Source organism: Podarcis tiliguerta (genome assembly GCF_965153285.1).
Source record: "Podarcis tiliguerta genome assembly, chromosome: 12".
In the NCBI taxonomy this organism is placed as follows: domain Eukaryota; kingdom Metazoa; phylum Chordata; class Lepidosauria; order Squamata; family Lacertidae; genus Podarcis; species Podarcis tiliguerta.
In genome coordinates this window covers 50,672,981-50,694,267 of record NC_139545.1, presented here as the reverse complement: position 1 = coordinate 50,694,267, position 21,287 = coordinate 50,672,981, and the positions used below count along the sequence as shown (strand labels likewise).

General features: G+C 42.6%; 1 protein-coding gene across 4 annotated transcripts in view; it reads right to left on the bottom strand.

Moving 5' to 3' along the window:
* Positions 1 to 5,878: 5,878 nt before the first annotated feature.
* The window catches only part of TTC21A (tetratricopeptide repeat domain 21A), a 31,269-nt gene continuing 15,860 nt past the window's right edge, over positions 5,879 to 21,287 (bottom strand). For 3 of the 4 annotated variants that reach the window (XM_083406086.1, XM_083406083.1, XM_083406085.1), the window contains exons 14-29: positions 21,034 to 21,246; positions 19,103 to 19,341; positions 16,987 to 17,059; positions 16,622 to 16,732; positions 15,879 to 16,017; positions 14,708 to 14,814; positions 14,177 to 14,365; positions 13,407 to 13,517; positions 12,139 to 12,220; positions 11,723 to 11,873; positions 10,417 to 10,581; positions 8,559 to 8,754; positions 7,410 to 7,634; positions 7,152 to 7,272; positions 6,549 to 6,616; positions 5,879 to 6,046 (exon numbers count right to left, since the gene is read on the bottom strand). In XM_083406086.1, coding sequence (XP_083262212.1) covers positions 5,969 to 6,046; positions 6,549 to 6,616; positions 7,152 to 7,272; positions 7,410 to 7,634; positions 8,559 to 8,754; positions 10,417 to 10,581; positions 11,723 to 11,873; positions 12,139 to 12,220; positions 13,407 to 13,517; positions 14,177 to 14,365; positions 14,708 to 14,814; positions 15,879 to 16,017; positions 16,622 to 16,732; positions 16,987 to 17,059; positions 19,103 to 19,341; positions 21,034 to 21,246 — 2,268 coding nt within the window. In that variant the 3' untranslated portion in view covers positions 5,879 to 5,968. The remainder of the gene's footprint in view (positions 6,047 to 6,548; positions 6,617 to 7,151; positions 7,273 to 7,409; positions 7,635 to 8,558; positions 8,755 to 10,416; positions 10,582 to 11,722; positions 11,874 to 12,138; positions 12,221 to 13,406; positions 13,518 to 14,176; positions 14,366 to 14,707; positions 14,815 to 15,878; positions 16,018 to 16,621; positions 16,733 to 16,986; positions 17,060 to 19,102; positions 19,342 to 21,033; positions 21,247 to 21,287) is intronic. The other variant, XM_083406084.1, reaches the window with a different exon arrangement.

Sequence of the window (21,287 nt, the reverse complement as noted above, 5' to 3'; positions counted from 1 at the left end):
GGGGCCAGTCTTGCCAGACTCTAGGGTTATGCGCTCATCTCACTCAAGAGGCCGGGAGCCAGCGCTGTCCGCAGACACATCCGGGTCATGTGGCCAGCATGACAAGCTGCATCTGGCGAGCCAACGCAGCACACGGAACGCCGTTTACCTTCCCGCTGGTAAGCGGTCCCTATTTATCTACTTGCACCCGGAGGTGCTTTCGAACTGCTAGGTTGGCAGGCGCTGGGACCGAACAACGGGAGCGCACCCCGCCGCGGGGATTCGAACCGCCGACCATGCGATCAGCAAGTCCTAGGCGCTGAGGCTTTAACCCACAGCAAGCACTGAAGCCAACACAAATTCAGCTCATTTTGTGGGGTTGTTTTGGTAGAATGTAACTTTGGGAGTTTCCATATATTTGGGATTGATGTTTGGTAGTGTCTAAGCTCCCCACCCACGCGGGTGGCGCTGTGGGTTAAAGCCTCAGCGCCTAGGGCTTGCCGATCGAAAGGTCAGCGGTTCAAATCCCCGCGGCGGGGTGCGCTCCCGCTGTTCGGTCCCAGCGCCTGCCAACCTAGCAGTTCGAAAGCACCCGTGGGGGCAAGTAGATAAATAGGGACCGCTTACTAGCGGGAAGGTAAACGGCATTTCATTGTGCGGCTCTGGCTCGCCAGAGCAGCGATGTCACGCTGGCCACGTGACCCGGAAGTGTCTGCGGACAGCGCTGGCCCCCGGCCTCTTTGAGTGAGATGGGCGCACAACCCTAGAGTCTGTCAAGACTGGCCCGAACGGGCAGGGGTACCTTTACCTTTAAGCTCCCCTCATCCTGATCACACTGTCTCCAGTCTCTATTGACTCCAAGGCTGAGATTCAACAGGTGTGCAGATAGCTTTCCCTTTTTTGGCTTCTACAGATAAGGGGAAGCTGTCAAACTCTAGAACCTCAGAAGGCCCTAAGAGCCTCGCCTGCTCCCCAAGGCAACCATACAACTCGGTTTAGAGAGCTGCAGGTATTTTTGCTATCCTTGCATCAGCTATGCGCCTCTTTGCTTGAAGTAACCATAGGAACAATTTATATTTGCTTCAGCGTTGCCGTGGTAATGCACTGGGCAACTCCCAGCTACACGCCCAACCTTCTGTAGCAGGGATTGTTAAAAAGTCCTGCTCCTCCCGCAAACCATGAAGAAATCCATTTACCAATAACAGATGTCTGTCTCCCCACCTCCAACCCCCCTCTCTCAAGGACAAAGAAGGAAGGAAGAGTACGTCTTGTCCGACAGCGGATTAAATGTACAGGAGTAATACATTTAAATAATAGTAGTAATTTAGGGATCTTCAGTGGCCTCTAACGGCCACAATAATGAAGCACATTGTGCTCTAGTATAAATAATATTAATTGCCAAAGAGCAACCAAGATCCTTATGCCAGGGTCAAAAACTAAGGGTGGCTCCATGTGGATAATTCAGATGTCACAACTGGGGGATTGGAAAGCGGTTTTTAATTTAGCAGGTTTTTTCATTGAAATGGTAAATCCATATTATTATTATTATTATTATTATTATTATTATTATTATTATTATTATTGATTGATTTTTAAATGGTTCAATATGGTAAATCCATATTAAATCCATATTAAATTACTGACAGTAAGAGCTGTTCGACAGTGGAATTTGCTGCCAAGGAGTGTGGTGGAGTCTCCTTCTTTGGAGGTCTTTAAGCAGAGGCTTGACAACCATATGTCAGGAGTGCTCTGATGGTGTTTCCTGCTTGGCAGGGGGTTGGACTCGATGACCCTTGTGGTCTCTTCCAACTCTATGATTCTATGAAATGTGTGTGGGGGATACAGACTGTCATTTTGTTGCGGATGTCGCTGTGCTGACAGTGCAAAAGACTTGCATACCTGAAGAGCGCCGATTGCACCATGCCAGCCTGCCTGGCCTCTCCGCAGCAACTCCTCCTGTTCCCTGGTCAAACAGCTGCGTTGGCCTCTGGTCCTGCCAACTGCTGGCACACAGGCCCTGGTAGGTTGCCCACTGCTAAATGTGACCAAGAGGCCGGGAAATGCTCATTCCTGGCTTAAAATATTCAAGGTGCTTCCGAAACCTTTGAGATGGGTTTACCCTCTAAAACTGCTGGACCACAACCGTCTGTTTGCTAGGGCACTAAGCAATGATTTTAATCTCCACCCCCATCGTTCTGCCCGGACTCTGAGGTCCAGCGCCGAGGGCCTTCTGGCGGTTCCCTCATTGCGAGAAGCAAAGCTACAGTGAACCAGGCAGAGGGCCTTCTCGGTAGGGGCGTCCACCCTGTGGAACGTCCTCCCAGCAGACGTCAAAGAGAAAAACCACGACCTGACATTCAGAAGACATCTAAAGGCAGCCCTGTTCAGGGAAGTTTTTAATGTGTGACATTTTAGTGTATTTTTGGTCTCTGTGGAAGCTGCCCAGAGTGGCTGGGGAAACCCAGCCAGATGGGCGGGGTACAAATAATAAATTATTATTATTATTATTATTATTATTATTATTATTATTATTATTAATCTCTAGGCACATTCACTAGAGTTCAAGCCCTCCTACGATCAGGAGGTTCTTCAGGTCAGGAGGGGTGCAGGCAAGAGCTCCCATTGATTCCTTCCCATTTTAAAAAGGTGGATTTCAGGGTGTCCAGTAGACATCCTCTTAATCCATTTTGAACTGACCGGTTACAAATTAGGTTTGGGAGAGTCCACCTTTCCCTAAATATTATCAATCCTGGGATAATATTTGGAAGCAAGGCAATGAATCCTCATTAATTCAGTTCCCCGTCATTCCCAAACACACAGCAGTGGAGTAAAGTATAACTCAGTGTGGCACCTGCATACATCATTCACTGTTGATGTTTCTATTTTATGTTAAGATTTAAGGAGTACTTTTGTATAGTAACATCTCCACCTAGTGGCATGAGTTGGAAATGGCACCCTTTTCTCACGCTACGCAGACATTTGTGCATAACATCTTTGAAGCAATTTTAGTGGGTTAAAATAAAATAGAAAAAATGTTTTGAGGTGTTCAGTCCTTTCCCCAACTGCTCTCTTCCCATTTCAAACTGTCCTCAAGTGATTTTAGCTCCTGTGATGAGCTTTAAAGTGTGTACTTGCCCTCGCAAGCACATTTCTTTCTCTCCCCCCCCCCCGCCTGACACACGGCTACTTCCCAAAGCAGGTTTCTGAGTTTAAAGAGACACTGGGGTACTGCAGCATGTGGTTTGGCATTGAGAAAGCCTTAAACTGTAAAGCATGGGTGGGCAAACTAAGGCCTGGGGGCTGGATCCGGCCCAATAGCCTTCTAAATCCGGCCCGTGGATGGTCCGGTGTAGCAGGAACCGCCCCCCCCCAATCATTCAGTTTGTACAAACTTCACACACACATCACACACTACATATGCTACGCTTCTGTTATAAATTCATAGAAAATCAACCATACATTGGATTTGCACTGTTCCACTTTTATTTTACTCCATGCAGGAAGGACTACAAAATGGGGAAGGTTTGATACAGGCCAGCCATAATCCCTTGAACATCCCAGCACATCCACAGGAGCCCTGCCCAGTTGCTATGCCAACCCTGATGGTCCTAGACAGAAGACAATCAAGATCACAAAGAACTTCCATATGGGAGTGGATTCAGCATGGACTGGAACAAAGGACAATGATCAGATCTTCCCTCAGGGGGCAGGAAACTGCGACTACCTTTTGTCTTCAGAAAATGACTCATGGGGAGGGGGAGAAGGGAGCCAGCCAGGTGACAGGACACTCAGGTTACCACCACAACTCCTCCCTCAACCCCTCCTTTCTGTAATGTATGCATGATGTTTCTGGAGGTGGGCTTGACCTACAGGATGGGAATTTCAAAAGTTTTTATAAGGTCTTGCACACCATTTTTCTGTGTCTTTCCTCTCTCCTGCAAGTGAGGGGAACACCCTGTTGCAACAGTTCAATAAAGGCCAAGCCTACAGGCTGCTGTTTTGCTCCAAGTTATCCTGGTTGGTGTCTTTGTTTTTGTCCAAGGGAGCCCTCGGATTTTTCCGGTAACACCGGGAATCAGCATGTTTTTACATGAGCAGAATTTGTCCTTTTTATAAAATGCATCTCTGGGTTATCTGTGGGGCCTGCCTGGTGTTTTTAAATGAGTAGAATGTGTGCTTTTATTTAAAATGCATCCCTGGGTTATTTGTGGGGCATTCATTCATCCCCCCCCCAAAAAAAAAAATATAGTCCCCCTGCTGAAAAAGTTTACTGACCCCTGCTGTAAAGGTTCTGCAACTGGGATAAATGAAACCACTCATACAAATGTGCAAAATGTTATCATGTTTGCATAATTGGTTGGGGTACATATTTTATTGTGCGATCTAGAATTTGATTCAGAAGGAAATCTCTGACTTCCTGAATGGCAGGCTGGGCAACAGATCTATGGAAAGAAAAGAAATGGAAAAGGACTGGGACCTATGCTAACGCACAAACTTTTGCATGCTTACTTAGAAGTAAGGTACCTCAAGGGAAATCTACTTTTTAAAAAGCAGCTTCACTTTATGCAGTTTGGAAAGTGATGGGGAAATGCACTGAAAACTGTGGAATGAATTAATCATTAATTTGCTTGGCTGGTAAGGCTATTCCACTAAGATTTTGTAACTGTCCACCTAAACGCCTGAATGTGATTAACAGGTGTCTGAAAATGCATGTATCCTACAGGTATGTTCATTGAAGAGATGGGATTGGACACAGCCTCCTGTATTCTTCCTGGCAAACATCAGTTGTTGTTGTGTACTGTGCAGAAGGGCCTTTGGTATGCTTGGACAAGTGAATTTTGCTGCTTTCCAAATGGCGCCAGTGCTCAATTCTTAAAGGCAGGCAGACAGAAAGAAAGAAAAACAGCAAGAAAGCGAAGTTTAATTTAAGGGCTGAGGCCTCCTACTGCAGGCTTCCAATGGCATTGCTTCAGGGTTTGGGGATCTGTAATCCCCTTTTATGTACAAACAACAATCTCTTGCAGCTTTGGGCCCCTAAAGCTGCCATCTGATTTCCTTTTGAACAGATGAAGAGAGGATTGCTCAGGCTGAAAATGAAGTTGAATGGCCACACTTAATATCAGTCATGACAAGTTTGAAAGCCAGGATCCAGTGCCTAAGCATTTGTCCTAAACAGTGATGGTTATAATGTCAAGTATCAATTCTTGGATACTCTAGGAATCATCTAGACCAGGTAAGCACTTTTACATCCTACCTATTTTAATCAGAAATCTTAACTTTCTGAAGCTAACAGCAGTTGGAACTAAAAACACATTCATTTCCCCCTTCTTTTTCATAGCTCGTTTCAACACTATTCATAAATGGAAAAGTGGTCTGGTGAAGGGAGATTTAAATTTGAAGGATATCCATTCAAATTCAGGGCAAGTGAAGGGACTTTATAACCCCCCCCAAATGGTTTAGCCCTCTTCACACTGCACCACCTTAGCACCTGTTCCTAGGATTCTTCAGGTCATGTGCTTTAAATGTCATGTGCTTTAAATGTAAGGTGTGTATGGAGCATCCTTTCTCAACCTTGGATTCCCAGCTGTTATTGGACTACAACTCCCATCATCCATAGCTAGCAGGACCAGTGGTCATGGATGATGGGAGTTGTAGTCCAACAACATCTGAGGACCCAAGGCTGAGAAACACTGGATGGAGCATCAGCCAGCTTGACAGGCAAAATGCAAGGCACTCTTGCCATGGTCAGGGGACCAAGGCAGCCCATTCAAACAAAAGTCACGGTTTGAATCCTAATTGGATAGGCTTATTTAGCAATCGTAGCTAAAGCCAATTTCCTTCTCAGTAAGCTACTTTGGCAAAGGGCTACTGCAGCTTGTAATACTACCAATTAAGCTGCTTTAAACTGCACAAGACAACTTTATTGAAAATTATGGTGTTATGTCCAAACTCCACTGACAGATAGCGCAGGAGTGATATAATCAACACTCTAAGGTTTAATTGCTGTTTGAGCCTTTTCCAAAATTTCTTCTCTAATTTTTGGATATTCTGGGCATGCCTTCAGAACCTTTAATAAACAAGAAATTAATGATTAGCTTTTAAAAAAATGTTGTAAATAAATATCTTAACACATTTTAAAAACTCTCTTAATATTAATCAACCACAATTTGGCAGCTATCAAACTCTGCATCTGATCCAGGCTAATCTCCATGAAATCAATGGAGCAAGTTAGTCCTGACTTAAGTCTCACTGATATCAATGACAACTAAGTGCAACTTACGATAGATCCAGCCTTGTGTTCCTAGGAACAAAGAAGCTTGCCGTTTTTCTCAAAAAGATCAGGAAAGGCAGACTAGCTTCACTGAAAGTCAGTTTTTAGCAGCTATGTGAAACTGCAAGAAAGTGTTGGACAAACCCTCAGTTTTGTGCTGGGTGGAGGGGTTCCAGAGCAAAATCATAGTGGGTTGCATGACTGCAAAATCAAGGGCAATAGGGCGCCCTGAGAGTAAAAACTGAAAATGCTGGTCTATAGCAAGCACTGTTTACAGATTTATGTTTGGAGAACTTACATCATGGCACACATCTATTGCTTCCACGTATCTCTTATCTTTTAGATAGTTGAAAGCAAGTTTAAATCCTACAAGCAAGAGAGGAAAAGGTTAGTGTTCTGCTTAATATCAATTGCTAACTAAAAACAAAATAGTAAATGATGGACGTGGTGAAAAGATTTTGTGGGAAGGGCAGTTAATGTCTTCAGTGCTTTTTAAAAATAATCTGAAGATAACTGCCATGCATAACATCAGAAACCTATACAATGACTAGTTAATGTTGCAATCCTTTACACAGATGGGAGCTGGGCTTTACTTCTACCTAGATATACACAGGATTGCACTGTAAGAATCATAAACCTGGCAAATTAAACAAGCAGAAACTAGATCAAAACGATATTTTATTAAACTGGAGAGTTATAAAATGTACTGTTCAATATGTATGGTGGTAACTGGTATAAGAAATAATATTACTGATAACAGGAATAATACTACTGTTTTAGTATTTTGCACATGTACTTCTGTTTCTGCTAGACTCTCAATTTTCCACAACTGGTTGAGAGCAATTTCACTGTTGCCTCAGCACAAAGATATAGAACCAAAGCAATAACTTTTTTTACTTACCAACAGTAGGATTTGCTTGGTGACTATGTTTCCAAGCTAATTCATAATTGGCTGCAGCATCTTTGTAGGCCTTTTCCTTTTCTGCGATATATCCCAAGCATTCATAAGCTTTAGAGCACGACTTAAAGGGAAAAAAATTATAGTGCAAAAACAAATCACTCATGGGCTGTTAGTATTTTCTTTAAGCATTTTTTCTCTCTAAGAGCACAATCGAGAGGGAAGTGCTTCTGCCACTCTAATAGACTCCCACCCTCTTACCTTATTGTGCCGCAAGCAGCGCTTCACTAGCTCAATTGCACAGTCAAACTTCCCACATGCAGTGTAGCTGTCTGCCAACAAAATCCAACACTTCTCTAAGTCATCAGCTTCTGTCAAACTCCATTTTGCTTTCATCAAGCGCTTCAGCTGGTTCCTGGCTTTGAGTGGCTGCTTCAGAAGCATGTATGCTTGAGACACTGCTAAAACGGCTGAAACGCTGTCCCTCTGATTTAGATATATAAAAGACAAGTTTTGAACAATTCAGCTAACTGTCATCACTTTTCTTTTATAATCACAGATCATTTTGCATATGAAATCTATGAAGTAAGAGAACACCAGTGTCTTGGCCTTCTAACAGTGAGGAGCCTACCAGACTAAGGGGAGCAACAGATTATGCATCCTGTCTGAATAAACTGAAGATTTACGTGCATTACGTAAATGGGCATAAAGTAGTGGCGTGAAGAAAATATACCGTATTTTCCGGTGTATAAGACGACTGGGCGTATAAGATGACCCCGCCCCAACTTTTCCAGTTAAAATATAGAGTTTGGGATATACTCGCCGTATAAGACTACCCCTCTTCCAATGCACACCAAATAAAAATTTAAAAAACCAATCTCCAGTCTGGCTCGGAAATCCACTCCACTTCCCAGTGGCTGGGGGCTTCTGGGGCCATTTTTCAAGCATATTTCTGCTTCATCTAGAGAGTTTGGTGTCCTCTGATTTAATTTGCTGTCGTTTTATCCTTTGGTGGGGAGCTGCTGCAGGAACAGCTGCTGTAGCCGGCGTATAAGACGACCCCTGACTTTTGAGAAGATTTTCCTGGGTTAAAAAGTAGTCTTACACGCCAGAAAATACAGCATGTGCGGAAAAAATAAAATGTTGCTACCTCACGCAAAAGAAACTGCATGGTGTAGCTTGTCATTATACAGAAGCCTTCCCCAACCTGAGGCCCTCCAGTTATTTTAGACTACAACTCCCATAATCCCGAAGGAGTCTCATCTATGAGATAGCAATATACTACAGTTTCTGGTGTCAAACATCCATAGGAATATCCAGTGCTTTTTTTACCGTTAGCCAGCAGCCACTACCATGAATATAAATGTCCTCTCCAAGCTGCTTACCACTCATGGAAGAAACTATCTTTACCTCATTTTGGCACATTTCAGTAAATACTTTCAGGGCCTTCTCCACATTATGTGTCTCTCTCGTGGCCATTAAGCAGTAGCTCTGTAGCATCTCTACTTGATTCTGCCCTTCTTGTGAGTGAGGATAAAACTCTTTGAGAAGCTTCTCGGCTGTACGTATGCCATGCTGTTCAGATTCTTTCTTTTCCTTCAGATTACTAGCAAGAAGAAAACAGTTTCTGTTTCCTAGGCTATCAAAGACCTTCTCTTGACTCTATAAGAATAGTATGACCATTATTTGATTTAGATTAAAGCATTTACACCTATATCCTAATCTAGGGAACTGCTATGAGTTCAGCAGAAGGCTACATACAAGTTGCTTCCTCCCTCTCCCAATACCTCGGGTTAAGTACTTAATTCTTTCCGGAGGTCCGTCCTTAACCTGAAACTGTTCTTAACCTGAAGCACCACTTTAGCTAATGGGGCCTCCTGCTGCTGCCAGAGCCCGATTTCTGTTCTCATCCTGAAGCAAAGTTCTTAACCTGAAGCACTATTTCTGGAAGGCGGAGGAAGCCCCAAAGAGGCCGGAGGTGCAACGGGCTTTGTTTAAGCTGCTCAGCATCCCCACCTAACAGCTAGTTGCAGGGTAGCGCAACAGCAACAGTCGCTTTCCCATGCAGCCTCCAGCTGGCCCCAGCAGAGGGAAGGAAGGGGAGTGCGGTGGGTGCAGCCACCCCAGGTGTCATGACTGAGTGGCGTAACAAAATGGCAGGCTAATGGGCAGTACACCTTATGCCTGGCGGCAGCAGCTCTTCCAACCCAGCGGCAGAGAGCAACCCTCCTTAGCCGTGGTCACAGCAGCTCCATTGTTGGGTCATATCTGACCTGGCTGCGGAGAGCAGGAGGAGAGTAATAATAATAATAATAATAATAATAATAATAATAATAATAATTTGTTGCTTAGTTGTGTCTGACTCTTCATGACCCCATGGACCAGAGCACACCAGGCACTCCTGTCTTCCACTGCCTCCCGCAGTTTGGTCAAACACATGCCGGTAGCTTCAACACTGTCCAACCATCTCGTCCTCTGTCATCCCCTTCTCCTTGTGCCCTCCATCTTTCCCAACAGCAGGGTCTTTTCCAGGGAGTCTTCTCTTCTCATGAGGTGACCAAAGTATTGGAGCCTCAGCTTCACGATCTGTTCTTTCCAGTGAGCACTCAGGGCTGATTTCCTTCAAAATGGATAGGTTTGATCTTCTTGCAGTCCATGGGACTCTCAAGAGTCTCCTCCAGCCCCAGAATTCAAAAGCATCAATTCTTCGGCGGTCAGCATTCTTTATGATCCAGCTCTCACTTCCATACATCACTACTGGGAAAACCATAGCTTTAACTATACAGACCTTTGTTGGCAAGGTGATGTCTCTGCCATAATAATAATAATAATAATAATAATAATAATTTATTATTTGTGCCCCACCTATCTGGCTGGGTTTCCCCAGCCACTCTGGGTGGCTTCCAACAAAGACTAAAAATACACTAAGAGTGAGCAGCAGTAACCCAACCACTCTCTTACCCTGAACTCTGGGGCATGGGGGGGGGGTGCCTGCCCTGGGCAGCGTGGGCATATGCTCCACCACTGGGCCCTTGAGTTTCAATTCTAGTTTTGGATATTTTTGAATACAGTATTTTTGGCATGGACTGAAGAGGGAGCGGCAGAGAGGGCCTTTAAAGGGTGTTCAAGGGTGCTCCCTACTTTACGTGATTTCACTTAAGTGCACAGGGGTCCAGAATGGAATTCCTGTGTAAATGAGGGGATGCCTGTACTTCAAGTTGACTTTAAGAATGTGATTTTCATATTCTGTTACAGGACTTTTCCTTACCTAGAATCCATGGTATTCTGGTTTCCTAAAGTCTCTCTGCCTATTATGTCATTGTCAGGATTTAGGCATATCTGAATCATATGGCCAAGGGCTTTCTGGCCCCAGTCACTGTCCTTACGTGCTTTGTTGAAGAACTTCAGTGCCTGATTGGGCTGCATCATGTGCCTGTTTGTGGGGAGAAAGTATAAAAAGACCTAGGTGAAATGTGAGACCCTTAAAATATCAGTCTTGTTAACAAGCATATATCCACATATTCTTCTTCCCTGCCAAATCCAATCTAAGGGTTTAGTGCAAGGTGACGGCCTCAATTCAATAAAGAGGAAAGTGTGCTTAAGCTGCAAGCAATCATAAGACTCAGATGCACTTAATTCTGTGTTGAACTGGTCAGAAGCGGCGAGAAATTTCCTATTGCGGGACCATGAGAAAAAAAAGGAGATAGACTTTATTTAAGCCAAAGGAAATTCTAGGCACAACAAATCCAGTGTGTGCAATTGAAAAGTGTGTAAAAGTAAGAGCGGTCAAATTCTCAAGCATACTTCCACGTGGGGAAACAAAGTAGCTCACTAGTTTGAAAAAACAAAAAGGATATGTTTATTAAGGAGACTGTACAACGAGTTTCCTTGGTTTATTTGTGCAGAGCTATTGCACAGGATTTAAGGACCGTATCAGATGAGGCACAAGAGATTCATGGTTAGGAACTTTCACAATAGGAACATTAACAAAAACATAGCACCTGCAAGGACCTGGAACTGGAACCACAGCACAACTTTTTAGAAAACAAAACACCTTTCCACCTGTACTATTTTTCCGATGCAAACCACCCCTCCCAGCTCACAGGTAAGGCTATTTCTAGACTGGTTTGAGGGCTTGGCAATCCTTAAGCATGCAATTTTTTTCAGAGCTTCCACAAGATAGCCATTGGGCCTCAAAACACTGGCCATCCTTCCCATTTAATCCAGATTTATCCATTAAGTTTTTTATTTATTTAACCAAACTTGTTGCCAACTACCCATTTGCGAAATCATGACTCATTCGCATTCTTAAGCCCATGTCTGGAAGCACCCTATGTTTTCACTCACAGAAAGAGGACAAATAGCAACTTGGAGATGGAGAGTACTTGCAGTGAAGAACAGCACAGGAAGAAAGAGCCACTAAATTGTCTCCCACAGTGCAATGGTTATGTTCCAAATTCCCTTCTCCCCAGTAGCTTCTAAGCAACAATAGATCTTTATCATGGATCACCCTCATCATTTCTGGCTGGGCCTTTGGTCTGTGACTCCCATTAGTACTGGTTTCTATGATTTACCAGCAATAAAGTCCCATGCAGTAGTTATAACCGGGATCCAAAGCTGTTCGAGGTGATTTTCTCTTGGCCAGTTCAAAAAAGTGTGTTGCTTCATCAAGTTTACCACTTCTTCTCAGTAAATCAATCAAATTCTCCATGACCAAGAAGTTATCTAAAAGCACACAATTTTAAAAACATGTATTTCCAACTTATTTCACAGATAATTTGTTCACATATAAGAGTCTGAAAGAAGAAACACTCTTCTGTTGAGAAATGAAGAAACAAACAAATCTGCATTTTGTCATGCACCCATCCGGACACACAGACACCCTTTCATCAAAATGCTCCTGTTTACTGTATTTATCTCATGAGATGCTTTAGAGGCCCTTTTTATGCCCCCCCCCAATCCCCTCCAGTATATAAATGCTACAAAATACCTGGAGATTTCTCCAGAACATTCCGGTACAGACTTATAGCTTCTTCGTATGCCTCTTTTCTGAACATAAGGTTGGCCATCATCTAGAAAAGGAACAGCTATTTCACACTCAGACCAAATGGTATCATAAGGGCCAGATTTTTGACTTTTCACAAGTCATAAATACGTTTATGAAAATCCAGCCTTCCAGGACGGAGATGGAACAATGAGGACTCTTAATCTTAGCCCTGTGTTAGTATCAGGGTGATTCAAGGGATTGAGGGGTGATTCAAATGTGATCAATTTCTTACATGGACAGCACTTCTCGACTGTAAAACAAGTGAAAACCATACACATTCACATGTGACAGGTTCCACTGCTTATACACATATTTCACTGCTTATATACATAGTATGCATGCACAACATACCCAGGAAAATATGAATGTTGTCACAAAACATGAGATAGCACAGTTGTTTAGAGCACAGTGCTCAAAATGCCACGGTTGCTGGTTCTGTCCCCATATGAGGCAGCTGCGTATTTTTTGGACTAGATGATACGCAGGGTGCCTTCCAATTCTACAAGTCTATGATTCTATGTGGTTTGTATTTTTTTCCCAACACATATGCTATCAAAGTAAGTACAGTAGTTCATCGTGTTTATAAAGGCCCTACGTTCCCATGCATATGTGTGACAGACTTGGCGATGTTTGTTTATGCTTGTCTGTATGTATTAATCTCTTCTTCCCCACTCATCGCCCTTATGATCTGAAAGTCTATTTCTATAACTCCACCTGCAATCTCCATCCTTAGGTGCTGATTGGCAACCCACTAATAAGTCTTCTCTGACCCACCATTTTCATACATGAGGGACAATACAAAATCAAATTAAATATCTCTTTAGGCAGCGATTTTCTTCAGTAGTGGTTCCCTGCACTGTTAAAGGCCTTTCCCAAAGCAAACTCTGATATAAAATAGCTCCTTCTGCTCTTTAAAGCACCTGTAATAGATGCATGAGGTGCAGTATCCAGGAAGGGGAAGAACTGTTTGGTATCTGAAAGACATTACAATGTCTGAGCATGCTCTGTGTCACTAATATGTTAGTCAAAATTGTGTAGTTTAATACTGATGTGAATCCACCTATCCCTTCCACACAGTTGCATAGGTGTGTAGAAACAGTTGGGCTTTATTTCAGAAGCTTTTCAAAACCCCTCCTACCTGGTGGCTCATAAAGATATACAGTACACCAGCAAAGCTTAAGTTTAGTGGAAGAAAGAATAACAGTGTTTACCATTGTTCCAATTTCATTGCTCTCGTCATCTTGAAGCAGGAGAGTACAATAATGCTCACACTGCTCTGTATCTTCTTGCATCAAATACAGCTGAGCTAATTCCAACATTATCTGAAAATAATATGGAAAAGTATTTTAAGCAGCAATGGATCTTTGGTAATGATCATTTTGGTAATGATAATTGTGGCAGATGTTTGTAGTCCTCATTCCATAGAACTCACTCCCTGTCTATAAAATGGGTTTTTTAAATAAAAAAATGAAGGACAGATAACTGGTGATCGGCATCAGTGGGCCTCAGCATGCCAGTATCAGCCCATTTGCCAATGCCCCCAACATCTGACACTCTCTGGGTGGTCAGTGGAGGGACTGGACTAGACTGCAGGGCCCTGGACTTGGGTCTGAAAGCTTAGGCCTCACAGTTTAGAATTTGCACCTTCAGTCCAACGTAATCCATTTTCCCTGTTTGATCCACTAACATGTTTTGAATACACACACTAGGACTTTGTTGTAAATTGCTTTGAGTTGCCTTTGGCAAGAAAAAGCAACCAATACATTTAATAAATAACAAGATGAATCCTAGTCTCTTTGAAAGTTGAGGCATAGATAAGGTGTGTTAAATGATCTGGAGCATGCAGAATGAAATGAATCAAACATTTGTTTATTGCAATAATCCCAACAACCAGAAAGGCTGGGTAGGGAAGGTTTTACTCAACCTTAGTACAGACATTCCTTTGCATTCCTTTCAGTTGGAGACTGAAGATCATGTTTACCTTACTATCAGTTGGAACGCAGGATAGAGCTTCCGTGTAGTACTTCAAAGCTTTTTCATATTCCTTCTCTGCTTGGTAGAACTTGGCAAACTGTACACAGATCATTAACAACACCTGTTTCTGGGAAGGAATCAATTCAGGCTGCTCTACACGGACACGCTTCAGTATCCTTTGCTGGATGTCATATGCCTTAAAAATGAACAAATATACCAAGTGAAGGCATTGTGGGGTATACCCATCCTAGCATCTTTATTAGATATTGTATACAAGAATGAGTGCTGCTGAATAAGCATTCTATTTAGTGCTTTGTACTACTTTGTATTTTAGTTGGTCTACTTCTGTATCTGAAGTATACTGTAAGTTACACAGTCTTTAAACTGTATTAGAATTAGTTAATTAGTATAAAAAGTTTCTACTTAATTCAAACTTGGGTTAAAAACCCAAGTCTATTTATTATTTATATTTATTTCAGAAACCACTTTAGAATCATCCCCAGGAGTACATGAGGCTTATACAACATTGGTTTTCTACCATGTTCAGAGTATCCAGAACAACTTCTCCTCTTTTAGTTGTCTCACAAATCTTTGCTAGTAACATCAGGTTCCTAACATCCTTCTTCATTGATGGCAGATCGTCAACTGCAAAATTAAACAAAGCAGTCATTATTTTATACCAGTATGGTGTTTCGACCATCAGTAAAACACTGGCTATGATTTTCTGCAGTGCACTGCAGACCAACAATACTGCTAGGTAAGGGACGCGGGTGGCGCTGTGGGTAAAACCTCAGCGCCTAGGACCTGCTGATCGCATGGTCGGCAGTTCGAATCCCCGCGGCGGGGTGAGCTCCCGTCGTTTGGTCCCAGCTCCTGCCCACCTAGCAGTTCGAAAGCACAGTTAAGTGCAAGTAGATAAATAGGTACCGCTTTCTAGCGGGAAGGGAAACGGCGTTCTGTGTGCTGCGCTGGTGCTGGCTCGCCAGAGCAGCTTCGTCACGCTGGCCACGTGACCCGGAAGTGTCTGCGGACAGCGCTGGCTTCCGGCCTCTAGAGTGAGATGAGCGCACAACCCTAGAGTCTGTCAAGACTGGCTCGTACGGGCAGGGGTACCTTTACCTTTACCTTACTCCTAGGTAGTAGCTAGAAAGAAAAACATTTTACTGGAATTGTTATGGTTTAAGGGCTGGACAAGTAATTTTGTACAGATGTGCTGAAAGAACTGGTGAGAACTTAGGAAGCTGAACTGATATTGCCTTGGAACATAGGAACCAACTCCTAGGGGCTGAGGAGTCTTTGCCCCCCAATAAAATATTTGAGGGGGCTGCCCCCACAAAGTTGATGGGCATTGCCATTCAAATGGTGTGTTCTCTCTAGAGGATACTTGCATCATTAGCATTTGACTGGTGTCAGGCATACCCAAACAAGAGTAATACGACACACAGTGACATGAATTATTATTCATCCCTTGTGGAACAAGTGTCAACACACTGCTTTGCAAACAGTAGGATTGTTTAATATCTGGTCATAAACAAGTGGCCAATCAGGATCTTTCAATGTGACAGCACTAGGGTGTCATTTCGCTGGGGCTGTACCTCTCCAAATGTCTAGGCATGCAGAAAATATGTTTATGCTTTAAGTCAAGATGAAAGCTCCAGTGGAAGATTCCAAAAAAAAGAGAGAGAGAGAGAGAGAGAGAGAGACGTTACCAGGGTCATGATCTAGTGCTTGGTTTAGAACTTTCTCTGCTTTGCCAAATTTTTTGAGCTTCAACAGGAGATCAGCAAGATCATGGCACAAGAAGTCCTGCTCACTCATTTTTAGAGCAACTTCATAGTAATTGACAGCCTGAAATAAATTAGTACATGTTAACAGATTAACTTCAGCTATGAGTTACAAATGAAACACATATTTTGTGATATTTGCAAGTCTTAGAGCTGTGCTGCTTATACTGGTTTGTTACATTCTGCTGCAGATTTAATGTTCTCCAATGTAAGAAAAACTTCCTGCATGGGGGAAAAAAATAATATCAGGGAGAGGGAGAGGTTAAAATACATCTCCCTGATAGGATTTTTAAAATGGGGAAGCATTCAAACACACAGCCACCAACCACTAGCCTGATGTGACAAAGCCCAGTAAGAGCTATACCAAATTCTTCTGTTTGTGTAGCTTAGATCTATTTTTTCTTTTCTTTTGAAACTGAGTAGACATCCCCATTTGTCTCCTGGGATACACATACATAGTTGAATCAATGTATAAATTCCTTACTTGGCACCTTGGAACTCTGAAACCAAGCAGACTGATCCCAGGCCATGTCTCAAAATACACATCTGAATACAGACTGCTGTAAAAACTCTATTCGTTGGACGGATCAAGAGAAGACACCAGGCTGCTTGCTTCCCTGGCTTGGACCTGAACAATTTTTAGCAAAAAGAACCATCTATTTCTCAACCTTGTTATATTGATGGGTGGACACGAAAGCTTTCCCAATTTTCCTTGCTACTGTTGCATCCAAAGGATTCTTCTTCTGAGCTGCTTCATAAACTTCCAAAGCTTTCTCAGGCTATAATAAGTGACAGAAAAATTGCAGTTATTTTTGTAATATTAATATAGTTATTTTTGGAGTTTTTTGTTTGGTGTTCTTCAGTGATGAGTAGATTGATCCTATGCATACTTGCAAGTCAGGCCTACTGAGTTCAACAGGTGTCAAGTAAAAATGCACAGGACTACAGTCTTAGTTTCAATTTCATTTGGGAGCTGGGGTAGCATTTTAGTTTTTTTAGGTATGAAATTTGCATTTTATCACTCTACACTAACCTCTTGAATATTCATGTAGGCATCCCCCAAGAGAAGGCTTGTATGAGGACTTGGCATATTTTCACACAACTCACTAGATAAAAAAATGGAATGTCATTTAAGAAATGACAAACACTCAGTATACACACGATTATTTTAAAGCTTCAAACTTTTAAATTGGCATAGCAGCCTTAACTGTAATAGTCCCTAAAATGGATCCAGCTACAGATTATGAACCCCCAAACAACAGCAGAATAAAGCCAGTGAATTACCCTTCAAACATAACCTGTGTTTGCAGGATCAGATATATGCGAGGTCACTTTGCACCACATCCTGAGGAAGTGAGCAACTGGTGCTCCACTTATAGTACATTAAAGCCTATAAAGAAAGCCAGAGCTTTCTCGGCTGTGGCACCAATCTGGTGGAACGCTCTGTCACAAGAGACTAGGGCCCTGCGGGACTTGACATCTTTCCGCAGGGCCTGTAAGACAGAGCTGTTCCACCAGGCCTTTGGTCAGGGCGCAGCCTGACCCCCTCCTCTGGCAATCTGCACAGGGTCCTGCTTGCTGGTTGCCATCAATTTGTTTCTGATTGATTTTATGGTGAAAGTTTTTAGAATGTTGGATTGTTTTTATTGTTGTTAGCCGCCCTGAGCCCGGCTTTGGCTGGGGAGGGCGGGGTATAAATAAAATTTATTATTATTATTATTATTATTATTATTATTATTATTATTATTATTATCATTCATACCTGCATATGCATAATTCCACTTCTCTACACCTGATGACTGTCTGCTGAATATGTGAACTGACTCTGGGGGAAAGTGTTATGTTTAAGGTCATACAAAAATGATCAAAGGGCTGCAACACCTCCCCTTTGAGATCTTCCAACATTTGGGGCTTTGTAGTTTCGAGGGGGGGGGATGAAGATGGGTATATGATAAAGGCACTGTACTCTTTTCGGCACAAGCTAAAAACATTCTTGTTTTGAGAAGTCTACTCAGATGCTAACAAAGTTGAGGTGAATTTTAAACTGCTTTAGCGTTTTCACTTTTTATACATTTTAAGTATATTTTTCTTTATTTTATTGTTTTACCTTTTTGTAAACTGCTTTGAGTGTGTGCGTTTTTATTTACAATCAAGCAGCGTATAAAATTTATAAAATAAAAAATGATAAAGGGATAAAATTACACATGGTTTGGAGAAAGTAGGTAGAGATAATTTTTTCTTCCTCTTTAATAATACTAGAACCTGTGATCATCCAATAAAGTAAGATATTGTAAGAGTAAAAAAGCACATATTCCCGTTTCCCGAGTGCTAAGAGCTCCTAGAAATGGTGCTGAATCAGAAGAAGGCATCTTTGAAAAGTAAGCAGATAGGGGCTTTCCTTCCCAATGCATTGCTGTGTTAGGAATAGAGGTTTGCCTGAAGAACAGATGTTTTTCCTCTTCATCACACATACTCTCCAACATTTCTCCACTGAAAACAGGGACATCCCATTCCATGATAATTTTACTATTTGTACCAAACCATCTGACTGGGTTGCCCCAGCCACTCTGGGTGGCTTCCAACATATATAAAAACATAATAAAACATTTTTTTAAACCGTCCTGATACAGGATTGCCTTCAGACAGCCTGAGGGTCAGGTAACTCCATACCCTCCAACATTTCTCCAGTGAAAATAGGGATGATCTAAGGAAAAGCAGGACATTCTGGGATCAAATCAGAAACTGGGATGGCTTCTCTAAATCAGGATGTCACTGGAAAATAGGGACACTTGGAGGGTCTGTATCACAGTGCTGTACTTGGAGAAGGAAAATCTGTCCTCCCAACACAGTGGTTTGATGGGGAAGAATCGCCCCCTGCTACACTACTGTTTGAAAGAAGGATGAGGCTGTGGGGCTGTCTGAGTGAATGTGGTCTGTGTGTATTAGCCATGCCCATCACTGGCATGTGATCCTCAGAGCAGTGGCTAACTTTGCAGGCCTTGCACTGCAAAGGTTAGGCACCTCTGTTCTAAAAGGTTCTGATAGTCTCTCAAATAATCCTTGCCCTAACGCTCTGGATTCATTCCTGCCCCTCAAGCAAAATATGAAAAAGAATACTTGCAAAAAGCAAAATTAACTTGAAACATTACCAATAGCATCCAATATACAGTCTCTTATCCTTTCGGACCTGAAGGTATATCTGAGCCATTTTTTCCTTAACCTCAGTGTAATACGGCTGGCATGGTGTGACATTCCTCAGCATAGTTAGGGCTGAATCAACTTCCCCTTTGCTGAGAGCCAAATCTACATTAGCAACCATGACGCGGGTTTCTTCTGATGTCCCATTAAATTCAATAATGGCATCTTGCATTATCTTAGTAGCTTCATGCTAGAATGTTAAAACAATACATGGAAATTCTTCAAAAACTTAAATGCTACATAGAAAAGGTAACGCTACTGCTGCGAATAATAATAATAATAATAATAATAATAATAATAATAGGAATTAACATTTATATAGCAGTTTTTGAACACTCAAAACCCTCCATATACATTAATCTCAGTCAACTTTATAACAGCTCTGTAAAGCAGATCAGTATTACAATCACCATATTGCAGAGAACTGAAGCTGAGAGTGGTTTGATGAGTGAGTTCATGAAAGGCAAAAATTTGAACTGGAGACTTCCTGGTTCAAACCTCAGCTTTTACCTATTATTTTAATCATTGTATTCCTTATACAGTGGTACCTCGGGTTAATTAGTTAGTATTTAATTAGTTCCGGAGGTCCATTCTTAACCTGAAACTGTTCTTAACCTGAAGCACCACTTTAGCTAATGGGGCCTCCTGCTGCCGCTGCACCACTGGAGCCCGATTTCTGTTCTCATCCTGAAGCAAAGTTCTTAACCTGAAGCACTATTTCTGGGTTAGCGGAGTCTGTAACCTGAAGCATATGTAACCTGAAGCGTATGTAACCCAAGGTACCACTGTATGTTTTCCCCTAATACAAGGCAAATTACTGATCTATTTGAGTTCCATGAACAAAGACTCAAATATTCAGAAAGAAATCATTTGACTCCATCGCATGATGGTGGACTCTCCTTCATTGGAGGTTTTAAAGCAGAGGTTGGATGGCCACCTGTCATGGATGCTTTAGTTGAGATTCCTGCATTGTAAAGGTAAAGGGACCCCTGACTGTTAGGTTCAGTCATGGACGACTCTGGGGTTGCGGCGCTCATCTCGCTTTATGGGCCGTGGGAGCCGGCGTACAGCTTCCGGGTCATGTGGCCAGCATGACTAAGCCGCTTCTGGCGAACCAGAGCAGCGCACGGAAACGCCATTTACCTTCCCACCGGAGCGGTACCTATTTATCTACTTGCACTGCGTTCTTTCGAACTGCTAGGTTGGCAGGAGCAGGGACCGAGCAACGGGAGCTCACCCCGTCACAGGGATTCAAACCGCCTACCTTCTGATTGGCAAGCCTTAGGCTCTGTGGTTTAACCCACAGCGCCACCCGCGTCCCATCTCCTGCACTGTAGCAATCTGCAATTCTATGGTTCTATCTAAATTGCTGCCTTTTGAAATGGGAGTTCCAAAAGACAATGGTATAATGCGCTGCCTGACGCAAGTCCTTCCCATTGTGTCCTGAATCCGCTACCAGTGAATGGGCTCAGGACAGATAAGCCCATTAGGTTTTGAATAAAACTGCAGGATCTGATTCAACCTCTAGCAGAAATAATTTCCAATAATCTTCCCTTCAAATAACATCTGAAGTTATGTAATTGCTACTTTCTCCAGTTTATTAAAGACCTCTAAAGAAGATGCCCTCCTTCTTTGGAGGTCTTTAAGCAGAGGCTTGACAACCATATGTCAGGAGTGCTCTAATGGTGTTTCCTGCTTGGCAGGGGGTTGGACTCGATAGCCCTTGTGGTCTCTTCCAACTCTATGATTCTATGATTTTTGACCAGTTTACTTTTAAATTGAGTGAGTTCATCAGGTTTGCTCTTTACCCCAGAGGGTCTTGCTTCCTTTAAAAATATTAGACATTGCATTTACTGAGCAGATAATATATAGAACTTCTTACCAGTTCCCCATTGAATCGAAGAGCTTCAGCGAGTTCCAGGTAGATGGAGACTTGTTCACTTATAACTATACGGGGGCCCTGGCCTTTCTTAGCTTCCCCTTTCATTTGCGGTAAACTGATAAGCATTTTTAAGACTTTTATGGCTTCAGGATACTCCCCAGCTTTATTCAGTGCTCTAGCCCTGATGAAGTGATACCATAGAGAATCACGAAGCTGCCCAAAAGATGAAAAAAGTGACATTAGTAAGAACATCC